Raw genomic sequence first — 13,451 nt, forward strand, 5'->3', positions numbered from 1 at the left:
GGGGCTGGATTCAGGAATGCACAGATCGGGAACAAAGGCAGACCAACAGCCAGAGGAGTCCTCCTGGGACACTGGACATTGAAGAAAGAGCCTGACCCTTTGATCCCTCAGCTTTTACACTGAGCGTGGGGCAGATGGGGTGGAATACCCCGTTGGTCAGTTTGGGATCCTGTCCCCTCCTCCCCGCAGGTGCCGCCCCTCTACACTTCTCCGCTTCCCCCCCTCCAACGGGGCAAATAACACAGTGAGCTGAGCTTGGCTGTTACAGCAATAAGGATGAGCAGGTGTGGATGACGAAGAACCTGCGGACACGGCACCCGGAATGAGCCCTGGAGTTCTCATGGCTCTCACTGGCGGCGAACCGCGGGATAAGTAAACAAGCCCTAGCTGCACGGCACCTGGGCCATGGTAAGAGGAAGAAAAGGAGAGAGTGCTGACGGCCGGCCGCGTTGCTGAAGATGAATAGTTTGTCTTTGTTTACACCATGTGTGGTATGTGTGGTATGTGCTGCGTAATCACACGATAAGGATGTAGCAGTGGGAAATTGCTAGCTCTGAAGCAGAAGGTATTTAAGGAGGCTGTTGCCTAAAATAAAGCGATTTCGTTTGTACACCGAAACGGAGTCCGTGCCTAATGGCCACAAGCAGGAGCCCCTCTGCACACCATTCCTTGGTATTAATTATAAACAAGCCCTTACCACTCTGGAAGCGGGCTATGGTCATAACATTATGCCATGAACTTCAGAGAGTTAGAAGAGGCTTAACTGAAAAGTAAAGTTCCTAAAAAGAAGGTCAGTTCTGTTTTACCTCAAACCAGGACACTGTCTACGTGAACTGACCTCCAGACGCTGTCTCACGGGCCTTCAAGGCACCTCTAGGAACAGCTGATGGCATTTGTGCTCATTCAGGTTCATCCCACCACCCCCGCACGATGGGCATGCTTATGCCTCGTCTGTACGATGCAAACACGGAGTTCTGAGCCAGTCACTCCGCGTCCCTACGTGGAAGGAGAAGCAACGTCTCTGAGCAAGGGTGAGCGGCCAGTGCTGGAAATGGTGGTGGTTCTTGGCTGGTCTGTGACGATTGCCCTGGGGAAGCATCCCCAGGGTGTCCAGTGAACAAAGGCACAGACCAGACCCTGCTCTGCTGGACCTTCCTGTCCCTCCCAGGAGCCTGGCTGTGCAAGGACACTGCTGTGTGCTCCCACCCTGCACACTCGCTCGCTTTCACTCTTCACTGATGTTTTTTCTCCTATGCAAATTACTGGCTGTGCGCTTGAGAGCCATTTTGGCAAGAGACCTGAGCCTTCAGGCACTGCCCTGAGGAGATCCCCTGGTATGATGGAAATGCTCTTTTGGAGGCCAGCTCTGTCACAGAAGTGCTCGTTCCCTGTCCCTGCCTGCAGCTACAGGACCACCACACCGCAAAACTGCTGCCAAGCTTCAAGAGCACTCAGGCCTTATACCAAGAGACGAGCTAAGAAGGGGAGCGCTGAAGTGGAAAGTGAGCAGCTCTGGGAAGACCAAGCGCTGGTGCTCCTTGTCAGTGCTCCGGTGCCGGGACTCTTTTCCCCTCCACCTCTGCACACAGGATCTGCCCCTGCAGCTCAAGAGAAGGTCTCAAAGGAAGGATCAAACAATTCATTGAAGGTCCTTTATTTTCTTAAGACACAGAGAGAGCATGTCTCCTCCTTCACACAGCCTGTGGGTCACACCACACAGAAGGTGAATAGATACATAATTAGAAATGGCATAACATAATGACATTTTTTTGGACAATATTATAATTAAAAAAAAAAAAAAAACAAAACAAAAAACCCCCCAGAAACTCACAGAAACTCACAACCAAAACCAACCTGCAATGAGTTCCATTAGGAGTGATTTGCAGAAGAAAACAAGCAGCTCAATGCTTCTGAAACTATCCAGATATCAGTTTCCACACCGCATCCTTGAGGTCCTTATTCCTCATGCTGTAGATGAGGGGGTTCGTTACTGGAGGCACCACCGAGTACAGAACTGCCATCACCAGATCCAGAGATGGTGAGGAGATGGAGGGGGGCTTCAGGTAGGCAAACACGGCAGTGCTGACAAGCAGGGAGACCACGGCCAGGTGAGGGAGGCACGTGGAAAAGGCTTTGTGCCGTCCCTGCTCAGAGGGGATCCTCAGCACAGCCCTGAAGATCTGCACATAGGACAGCACGATGAAAACAAAACAACCAAAGCCAAAACAGACACTAACCACAAGAAGCCCAACTTCCCTGAGGTAGGACTGTGAGCAGGAGAGCTTGAGGATCTGGGGGATTTCACAGAAGAACTGGTCCAGGGCATTGCCCTGGCAGAGGGGCAGGGAAAATGTATTGGCCGTGTGCAGGAGAGCATAGAGAAACCCACTGCCCCAGGCAGCTGCTGCCATGTGGACACAAGCTCTGCTGCCCAGGAGGGTCCCGTAGTGCAGGGGTTTGCAGATGGCAACGTAGCGGTCATAGGACATGATGGTGAGAAGAAAATACTCTGCTGAAATGAAAAAGACAAAGAGAAAGACCTGGGCAACACATCCTGCATAGGAGATGGCCCTGGTGTCCCAGAGGGAATTGGCCATAGGTTTTGGGACAGTGGTGGAGATGGAGCCCAGGTCGAGGAGGGAGAGGTTGAGGAGGAAGAAGTACATGGGGGTGTGGAGGCGGTGGTCACAGGCGATGGCGGTGATGATGAGGCCGTTGGCCAGGAGGGCAGCCAGGTAGATGCCCAGGAAGAGCCCGAAGTGCAAGAGCTGCAGCTCCCGTGTGTCTGCGAATGCCAGGAGGAGGAACTGGGTGATGGAGCTGCTGTTGGACATTTGGTGCCTACGGGCATGGCTGACCATTGAAAGAGGAGAAGACATTGACAAGTTACAGCTGACTTCTTGAGTCAAGCCTAAGCTATTTCCCCCAACATCCCCTCAGAATTACTTCTCTTTCTCTGAGGGAGCTCCACTCATCTTTTTTGTGAGCTCAGGTTTTTGCTGCTGAGTGAGGGCACTTGCTCTGAAGGGGCAGAAATCCTCATCTTTCCCATTGCTCTCAGCCTGACCACTGGTGAGCCCTGAGCGACAAATGGGCTCCCTGTGCCCTAATGCAGAGTCAGGAGAGCCGGTCTGCCCATGAGTGACCTGCTGGTCACCACACAGGTGCCCTCTGCTTACACGTCTCTCTGTTAGAGGATGTTCTCACTAGAAACCTTCTTGAAGAAGAAACGGGAGTTTTGTGAGCTCAGAAGAGTCCAGTTTCAAAGTCCATTTCTCCAAACTCTTCCCTCTCTCCCTGTGCAGCTGAGCAGAGAGGGATGCAGAGGGGTGGCCTGGCTCTCTGCTGCCTGGAGTTGTCCCTCCTGGGAGCTGTTTCTCTGTCTCCAAGTCTCCTCCCTGCCAGTGCTCACAGACCCCATCCCACCCGCTCTGTGCTCAGCTCTGCCCTGCAGGCACCTCCTGGCAGAAGGGCACTGCTCAGAGGCATCTCCCTGTCAGCAGGTCCTAAGGAGTAGTTCAGATAAGCACTGATGCCGCAAGCAAAGGTGATGCCGGTGCTGTCTGTAGGTAGAGGAGTGGGGGAAGGCACTTACGAGGCTTTTGGCAGATCTGCTGATCCCTCGGTGTAACAGGTCAGGAGGCTCAGTCTTAACCTTTAGAGCCCCTTTCTCCTTTCCCTTAGAAGCCAGCTGAGATCACAAATCCTGGAAAGATCTTCAGCTCTAGGATAGGCACTGCCTTGACCATTGCTCTTGAAATGCTGCCTCTGCCAATGTCCTGGTGTGATGTGGAGCTGTGAGCTGCCCTGGCCCATGCAGCACCTTCTCACAAAAGAAGGACCCTGCCCTGGCAGAGGTCACTCCTCTTACCCACAGCTTCTCCCCGCAGTGCCATGAGGAGCTCCCCGGGCAGGCTGAGAGCTGACCCTGGCAGGCGGCAGAGTCCCTGCCCCGGCAAACAGATCCCTGCAGCACAGGGACCCTGCTCTGAGGGACAGCCCTGGGCACCCCTGGCTGCACACCCACCTTCACACCCCTGCAGCCGCCCCTGTCCCTGTCATGCCCTGTCCCTCTGATGGTGCAGCAGGGAAGCCCTGCTCTGAGCACGTCCTCCTCCTCTGTAGAAGAGAGAGAGCCCACAGGCTGTGGGTTATGCCAGCTTTAGGAGATCCCTTCACGAACTGCAGCTGCATTGCCCTGCACCCAGAGACTTACTGTGTCAAGGACTGCAAAGATTTCTCCTCTCTTGAGCACTCAGCATCCTCCCACTCCTGACTGCCTTTAAACCTTTTTCTGCCTCCCTCCTCTGCCCTCGCTGCCTGCAGGCAGTGCCCTCAGCCCTGCTGCGCTTGGCAGAGGAGCTGCTCCTGGGCAGAGCTGTCTCTCTGCAGCGCTGCCCGCTTGCCATCAGCTCCCTCCATGCCAGGAGCCCAGCCCAGCTCAGCAGCAGAGGACCAGCCCGAGGCCTTTTAATGTCAGATTCACAACCCAAAGTTCCCTGGAGCGTCAATGGGTCCCACTGAGGACCATTACTGACAAAGCCTCCCCAGTGGCTGGTTAGAGCAGTCAACTGGAGGCAGAGACGACAGATAGGCAAAGGGAATGTCCAGGTGGAACACATTCGGAGTAAACCTGGATGGGTTCCATTCAGCCAAAGGGCCAAGCCATGACCCCCAGCCCTTGGAAAGGGAGATCCTGTCCCTCAAAGGTAACTCAGGGCTCTTCCTGGGGCAGTGAGATGTGGGGATGCTCAACGGTAGGACTATGGAACAACAGCTCCCAGGCTCTTGGGTGGGGAAGGGGAGGCAATGAGACACTAATGCTGTCAGGATAAAGTGCTTCCTCACAGGCATCGGTGGCAGAGACAACAGCCGAGGGCAGAAAGAGCTCATCCCTGTTGGTGCGTTTCAGGCTTTCTTCATCCCTCTATCAGCTCCACCACAGGCTGTCCTACAGTGTCCCACACCTGCACCTCTCTCTCTGCAGGCTGTAGACCTCCACCCTGCTACCACACCTTGCTCTCACCTCAGCATCTTCCTTCCTTTACTGATGTCTCTCTGTCCTCCCTGGCTGTTCCTTGAAACATAAAGCCATGGGCTGATCCTGTCTCCCTCTGGGTGACTTGTTACACCACAGCACTGCCCTTGGAGTGACATTTCTTCTTCCTCATGTGCAGTCTGGACCTCCCCAGCTGCACATTGCATCGCTATTTCTTTCTCATGCTGTACCTTACGAGAAAGGAAAGGCCCATCATCTCTGAAAGCAGCCTTCAAGCACTCTCAGGTTACTGCAATACTGCCTGGAGCCCCCACAGTGCTGGGCCAAGGAACTGCAGGTCCCTCAGCCACCCCACGCAGGTCACGTGCACGAGGTCCCGAACCCCACCTTGGCAGACCTCCACTCAGCACTCTCTAGTTCATCACTACTTCTCAGAAATGGGGAGCAACACACTGGGACACAGCCACGTGTGTGGGGCCACACCGGTGCTGAGTTGAGGGGGATGAGAACTCAGGTTCTCTGGGTGGCCCACGCTCCTCCTAATGCAGCCCCATATGCAGCTGGCCTTGTTCATAGTGTCCCTACTCTACGGGCTCGTAGGGCATCCCTCGTAGTGCCCAGGCCCTTCTCCTCAGAGTCTCTGCTCAGCCCGTCAGGTCCCAGCCTGTGCTGATGTATGGGCTTATTCTCCCCCTTCCCCCCCGGCACCCACCAAGGCAGGACTGACCACTTCTCCTTGTAAAACTTCAAGGGACTTCCACTGCCCGAATCCCAGAGTTTCTCAAGGTCCCCGTGGACTGAAGCACCATTTGCTCAGCTTTTAATGTTTGCACGCAGCTGGCTCATCTTGACTGGGGTGTCTCTCACAAGAGAACAGCATGAGGAGTTGCAGGGCACTACAAATACTCCTTCCTAGAGAAACTATGGGTCTGGTACTGGTCAAGCCATAGGTCTGGACCCAGAGGGGAAGTTGCCCTTTCTGGGAGGGAGCGGCAGGAACACATGGGGCTCTGCCTGGGGGGAGGTGATGAGTCAACTGAGAGCTGAAGGGCCAGCACGAGAGGGCAGGACATGGGCACCGCTGTGGTGGGTGGATGTCTGCTATGGATCCCCTGACCAGGAAGAGGAAGCAGATGAGGCCTTCTTCAGACACCTGGAAGAAACCTCATGTTTGCAGGCCCTGGTCCTCATGGCCGACCTAAACTATCCCAGCATTTGCTGAAGGGGCAAGAGAGTGAGGTGCAAACCACCCAGGAGGGGTTTGGAGCTCATTGGGGATGTCTTCCTTACAAGGGTGACTGTGATGCCATGAGGTGAAGTGCCCTGTGGGACTTCCTCCTGACAAACAGGGAAGAGCTGGTCGGGGCTGTAACAGTCAGGGACGGGAAGGTAAAGGTGAGGCTCCTGAAAGAAGCAAGCCCATAGCTTTTTCCTTTGGGTTCTTCCCCTCTTTTGTGTTGCTTTTTAAATCTTCTTTTGTTTTTCCCCCTCACAGCCAGAATGTTTTACCAAAACTGGTTTTCAGCGAGAAAGTGGTCAGTGACTGACGACCTTTCCCTCCTCCCTGTCTTGCTTACCTTTACTTCCCACGTTTCCTCATTTGTCACTATCTCCATGCCACTTTCTCCACTTTCTGAGGTGTTTTCTCTTCCAATAGAATTCCTCTTAGCGTATCCTAAATGATGTATTTAAATAAGACTAGAGGAAGAACTAGAGGAAAAAGACTAGCTTGAGAAACACCAATTGTGGTCTCCATTTACTGTAAAGGGACTCTTGGGTAAAGAGCGCATGTGCAATAACTTACCTACTGTTTCTAGTGAAGTCCTACTCTAACTCCCTTAATAACTTTGTTCTTTGTACATCAAAGGATGTCTTCTTGCTCTCAGATGATTCTCCTCTCCATTCTGTTTTCCTTCCAGCCTGTGCCCGAATGTCCCCATGAACCTCTTTTCTCGTCCTTCTACACTCTTTCACTCTCTCTCATCTTCTTTTAAGCTCCTGAAGCATTGTTTCCTCTACTGACCATCTGACATTACTCACTGCAGCTTGGATGCAAACTATTGAACCATACCAGTGTCACGGAGTCCCTTCTTTTGGGCTTCCCCTCCCTCCACCATCAGGAGGTGCCTAATGGCAATAACTCTCTGGGCTTTGGACCTGCTTATCTTAGTTTGCCCTTTTGAGAGGCCTGGTTGACAGAGTCCCCTGGGAGGCAGTCCTGAAGGGCAAAAGAAGTCCAGGAAGGCAGGACGTTTTTCAAGAAGGAACTTTTAAAGGCGCAGGATCAGGCCATCCCCATGTGCCTAAACACAAGCTGGTGGGGAAGAAGACTGGCCTGGCCGAACAGAGAGCTTTGTCTCAAACGCAGGGGAAAAAAGGAGATTATGACATTTTGAAGAAGGGGGAGGCAACTCAGGAGGAGTACAAGGATGTTGTGAGGTTATGCAGGGAAAAAATTAGAAAGGCCAATGCCCAACTAGGTCTTTACCTGGCTAATGTCATAACAGACACTAAAACATGTTTCTATGATTACATTAGAAACACAAAGAGAGCTAAGGAGAATCCCCATCCTTTATTGGATATGGCGGAAAACATAGTGACAAAGGATGAGGAAAAGGCTGAGGTACTTAATACCTTCTTTGCCTCCGTCTTTACTAGTAAGACCAGCAGTTCTCTGGGTACTCAGCCCCTGAGCGGGAAGACAGGGATGGGGAGCAGCATGAAGCCCCCATAATCCAAAGGGAATAGCGAGGGACCTGCTACAGCACTTAGACATACACAAATCTATGGGGCCAGATGGGTTCCACCCACAGGTACTGAGGGAGCTGTCGGAGATGCTCACCAAGCCGCTTTCCATCATTTATCAGCAGTCCTGGCAAAGCGGGGAGGTGCCAGTTAAGTGGAGGTTAGTAAAGGTGACGCCCATCAACATAAACGGCCAGAAGGAGGATCCTGGGAAGTACAGGCCTGTCAGTCTGACCTCGGTGTGGGGAAGATCATGGAACAGATCATCCTGAGTGCCATCATGTGGCACATGAGGACAACCAGGTGATCAGGCCCCGTCAGCATGGGTTCATGAAAGTCAGGTCCTGCTTGACAAACCTGATCTCCTTCTATGAGAAGGTGACCCACTCAGTGGATGAGGGAAAGGCTGTGGATGTTCTTTACCTGGACTTTAGAAAAGCCTTTGACAGCATTTCCCAAAGCATTCTCCCTGAGAAACTGGCTGCCCATGGCTTGGACGGGAGTACTCTATGCCAGGTGAAAACCTGGCTGGATGGCTGAGCCAAAGAGTGGCCAAAGTGGTGGTGAACAAAGTTTAATGCAGGTGGCAGCTGGTCACAAGTGGTTTTCCCCAGGGCCTACAACTGGGGCCAGTTCCTTTTAATGTCTTTATCAATGATCTGGATGAGGGGATCGAGTGCACCCTCAATAAGTTTGCAGACAACACCAAGTTGGTTGGCAGTGTCGACCTGCTTGAGGGTAGAAAGGCTTTGCAGAGGGATCTGGACAGGCTGGATCGATGGGCAGAGGCCAGTGGTCTGAGGTTCAACACAGCCAAGTGCCAGGTCCTACACTTGGGTCACAAAAACCCAATGCAGCACTACAGGCTTGGAAGTGGCGAGGTGGCTGTTGGTGTCTTCTCCCAAGTAATGAGTTACATGACAAGAGGAAATGGCCAGGAGTTGTGCCAGAGAAGATTTAGATTGGATAGTAGGAAAAACATTTCTTCACTGAAAGGTTTGTCAAGCACTGGAATACTTTTATTTTCAGCCAAATCAAAGGGATTTGGTTGGTATCAGACAGGCAAGTTTAAACGCATGGGGGATGGAGGGCCCTGGGGACAGCCCAGTCCAAAAATCCAACCCCAAAAAATCTAGCCCAAAAAGAAAAACCCAACAACAAAAACCCCCAACACAAAAAAAAAACAACCCAAAACACCCCAAAATCCACTCCAAACAACTAAAAATCCCAGGGTTCAAAAAGCCCAACCCCAAAAATCCAGTCCCCAAAACCAAAATGTAATCAAAAAACCATAAACCGAACCCCCAAAAACCCAATCCCAAAAAACCCAAACAAAAAAACCCAACCCAAAATTCAACCCAAACAACCCGAAAAATCCAACCTGAAAAATCCAACCCGAAAAATCCAACGTGAAAAATCAAACCCCAAAAATCAAACCCCAAAAATCCAACCTGAAAAACCCAAAATGCAACCCAAAATATCACTCAAAAAACATAAAATCCACCCCAAAAAATCCAAGCCCAAAAATTCCAAGCCAAAAAAGGTAAAGCCCAAAAATTCCAAAATCCAAGCCAAAATCCAACCATTAAAAAAAACCCCACTCCAACTTCAAACCCAACCGACCCAAAATCCCAGGGCTCAAGGCCAGCTTGGACGGCGTTGGAGGAACCTGACCTGCTTGAACATGTCCCTGCCGATGGCAGCCCCACCACTGCGGGCAGCACATCAGCGGTTGCCATGCCACCACCGCCAGACACTCAGCGCTGGCCCTGCCGCCCTCATGTCACAATGGCTGACTGACACGCCCATGCAGGGGTAAAAATCCAATCCAACCCAAAATTCCAACCAACCAACCCATAATTAAACCCAAAATCCAACCCCAAAACGTGAACCCCAAAAAACAACTTAAATAAATGAAAAAAACAACCCCAAAAATCCAACAGGAAAGATCCAACAAAAAGAATCCAGTCCAGGAAACTCAACATCCAATCCAAAAGCCAAATCCAAAAACCCCAAATCCACCCCAAACTCCAACCCAACCAACCCAGAATCCCGGGGCACAAGGCCAGGTTGGACTAACAGCGTTCTGACCTGTATCAGGAACAGTGTGGCCAGCAGGACTAGAGAAGTGACCGTCCCCCTGTACTGGGCACTGGTGAGGCCCCAGCTCGAGTGCTGTGTCCAGTTTTGCGCCCCTCACCACAAAAAAGACACTGAGGGGCTGGAGCAGGTCCAGAGAAGAGCAATGAAGCTGGTGAGGAGTCTGGAGAACAAGTCTGATGAGGAGCAGCTGAGGGAGCTGGGGCTGTTTAGCCTGGAGAAAAGGAGGCTGAGGGGAGACCTTCTCGCTCTCTGCAACTCCCTGAAAGGAGGGTGTACAGAGGTGGGGGTCGGTCTCTTCTCCCAAGAAACAAGCAATAGGAGAAGAGGAAACAGCCGCAAGATGCCCCAGCAGAGGTTTAGACTGGATATTAGGAACAATCTTTCCCCTGAAAGGTTTTTCAGGCATTGGAACAGGCTGCACAGGGAAGTGGCTGAGGCACCATCCCTGGAGGTAATTAAAAGACGGGTAGACAGAGCGATGGCACCTCTCGCTCCAGAGGCACCCAGCTGCGGCCACCACAGCCAGTCTCCCAGCAAGTGGCTCTAGAGAGCAGACGCACATTGTTGCATCGTCACGTTGCCGCGACACCGCACTGCACATCGTCATGTTGCCACGCCGCTGCCCGGCTGCTGCCCAGCCACCCCGGGGCCCACCTGGAGGCCCATCTGGACACGCGTGTGGGCCACTCGCTCTCGCTTGGGACAGTCAAGATGTGGCTTGGACTCTAAAAATGACTGGCTGGATCCTAAAAATGCTTGTTTAGAGCTTGACAATGGGTCTTTGAATCTTAAAATGGGCGTTGGAACTTGTAAATGAGGGTTTGTACCTAAAAATGAGGCTTTGGGTTCAAAAGCATGATAATTTGGTCCCTAAAAGAGGAGTTTGGACCATAAAAATGAGGGTTTTGACATCCAAGATGCATCTTGGACCCTAAAACTGACTGGCTTAATCTTAAAAATGCCTTTTTGGAGCCTGAAATAGAAGCTTTGGAAACAAAAAATGCGTTTTTGTGCTCTTGAAAGGAGACTTTACAAAACACAACTGAGCCTGGGGGGACTAAACTCATGCTGCCATGGAACCAGCCCAGCAGGCGGCCGCTGTCCCCACAGCCCTGGGCATAGGGCACCTGTGGGGACAGGGAGGGGGACAAGAGACCTGGAGGGACAGAGACAGGGCTGGGGACAGTGGTGTGGCCAGGACACCTGTGGGGACAGCGATGGGGACATGGCACCTACAGGGATGACACTGGGGTCAGGGATAGGGTCAGCTGCAGGTTGTACACCTGCCCCTCCTCTGCGCTCCCACACGGGGAAGTCAGGGGGCTGAATCTGGCACGTGTGTCCCCCTCCCCGCAGTGTCCCCACACCCCAAGGTGCTCTCCCCATCTCCTCAGTGTCCCCCCCAAACCTGTGAGCAGCAGAAGGGTCCACGTCACCTCCGTGCTGGTGACGACCGCCTGTCTGACGTGGAGGGAGGAGGGGAAAGATTGTTCCTAATATCCAGTCTAAACCTCTGCTGGGGCATCTTGCGGCCGTTTCCTCTTCTCCTGTTGCTTGTTTCTTGGGAGAAGAGACCGACCCCCACCTCTGTACACCCTCCTTTCAGGGAGTTGTAGAGAGCGAGAAGGTCTCCCCTCAGCCTCCTTTTCTCCAGGCTAAACAGCCCCAGCTCCCTCAGCTGCTCCTCATCAGACTTGTTCTCCAGACTCCTCACCAGCTTCACTGCTCTTCTCTGGACCTGCTCCAGCCCCTCAATGTCTTCTTTGTGGTGAGGGGCGCAAAACTGGACACGGCAATCAAGGTGGGCCAAGTGCAAGGTCCTACACTTGGGTCAGGGCAACCCTCGTTACCAATACAGGCTGGGGGATGACTTGATAGAGAGCAGCCCTGTGGAAAAGGACTTGGGGGTCCTGGTGGATGAAAAGCTGGACATGAGCTAACAATGTGCTCATATAAGGCTCCGGGGAGACTTTATAGCGGCCTTCCAGTACCTGAAGGGGCCCTGTCAGAAAGCTGTTGCAAGGCTGTTTGCAAGCGCATGTAGCCTTAGGACGAGGGACAATGGTTTTAAACTAGAGCAGGGCAGGTTTAGATTAGAGTTTAGGAAGAAGTTCTTTCCACTGAGGGTGGTGAGACAGTGGCACAGGTTGCCCAGAGACGGGCTGGAGGCCCCATCCCTGGAGACATTCAAGGCCAGGTTTGATGAGCCTCTGAGCAACCTGATCTAGTTGTCGGTGTCCCTGCTTACTGCAGGGGGTTGGACTAGATGACCTTTCAAGGTCCCTTCCAACCCCACACATTCCATCATTCTGTTATTCCATGATTTGTCCAAAAGCTTGTTGCTGCTCAGGGCCCCCTTTAGGCAGATTTGTGTGTTCAAAAGACCATTTGATTTACTTTGTCTCTTTGCTTCTCTCTGTGAATCGAGGGAGCTCGTGACGTGAGTGTAAGCCTCACTGCGTGCAAAGAACAATTATGGACAAAGAAAGAAAGTCCAGGACAGGGAATCTTTTGGGAAGTCTTGGGATCTGTGATTTAACAAAAATTATGTTTTCTGTTGGTCTAAGGGTAGCCACTGTAGGAAGCAGATTTCGGTGGGGGTAATGTGGACTTTACACATTGCTGAGGAACGTCTCATTTTTTTACTGAACTATGCATTCCTTTGTTTCCATTTGTTGGCAAGTGATAAACACCCTTCTGTGTCCGTGTGCTGCTCGTTCTCCAAGTAACCCAGGTGGGAACCGGTGCCAATGGGCTGAACCGCGCAGCTTCAGTGGAGGAAGCTCAGATTTGAACAGGGCTGCTGTAAGTCCCAGGGGGCTGATGAGAGAAATGCTGGGTTGGGGGCAGGATGAAGACTGGCCATAGGTTGTGGAACACAAAGGGTCTTGATTTTCATATCTGTTCAGGCTGCATTAGCAGACGCTCAGGATCAGTATCATGTAGAGACTGCTGATTTCCATTCATGTATAAGCAGAAAAATAAAGTAGGAAAAAGAAAAAAGAAACCCTTTCTTCTTGTTGTTTAGTAATCATATTATTTCACTTTGATTACATTCCTGAAACTTCTCTAATTAAGCACATGAGAATTGAAGACTTTAAGGAAAACTATGCCCAGAGACTTGACTTGTTAGGGCGTTTTGCATGTTAATGAGCCCTCTGGTGCCAAGTGCCTGAACTGCAGATCCTGAAAGACTGAACAAGCCTCAAGACAAGTAAAAGTCAGCAGCAAACCTCCAAGAGTTTCCCAGAGTCCTTGGAGGCTGGTGAAGCAGGAAGTCAGAGGTGCTGCTTCGAGGTGGAAAATCAAACGTGGCATGTGGTTGTGAAAGCCCTCGATGTGTGTCACCAAGCAGGACAGCCAAGCCCTGACCCCATCTGCTGGGAAAGGGGATCCGTCAACTCACGGGATGCTCACACCTCAAGCCCTGCTCCCCCGGACACTGCTTCAAGGCTTCTAACAGAGATGCAGACTGCTGCATTGGACATATGTATGTTTATATTTTTTTTAATAGGTACTGATACTCCTTGGGAAATCAAACAAACTCCTGAAGGAGTATTGAAGGATTCTTGATATGGTCAGGGCTGTATAAGGGCACATGTAA

At 51.8% G+C, this 13,451-nt stretch overlaps 1 protein-coding gene across 1 annotated transcript; it reads right to left on the reverse strand.

The window, feature by feature from the left end:
- Nucleotides 1-1,471: 1,471 nt before the first annotated feature.
- Nucleotides 1,472-2,846, reverse strand: LOC141735396 (olfactory receptor 14C36-like). The gene has a single exon (XM_074568082.1). It carries the CDS (start codon nt 2,832-2,834, stop codon nt 1,917-1,919), a length of 918 nt encoding a protein of 305 aa, XP_074424183.1. The 5' UTR covers nt 2,835-2,846; the 3' UTR covers nt 1,472-1,916.
- Between the last annotated feature and the right edge of the window lie 10,605 nt (nt 2,847-13,451).

Source organism: Larus michahellis, chromosome 32 (assembly GCF_964199755.1).
Source record: "Larus michahellis chromosome 32, bLarMic1.1, whole genome shotgun sequence".
Lineage (NCBI taxonomy): Eukaryota > Metazoa > Chordata > Aves > Charadriiformes > Laridae > Larus > Larus michahellis.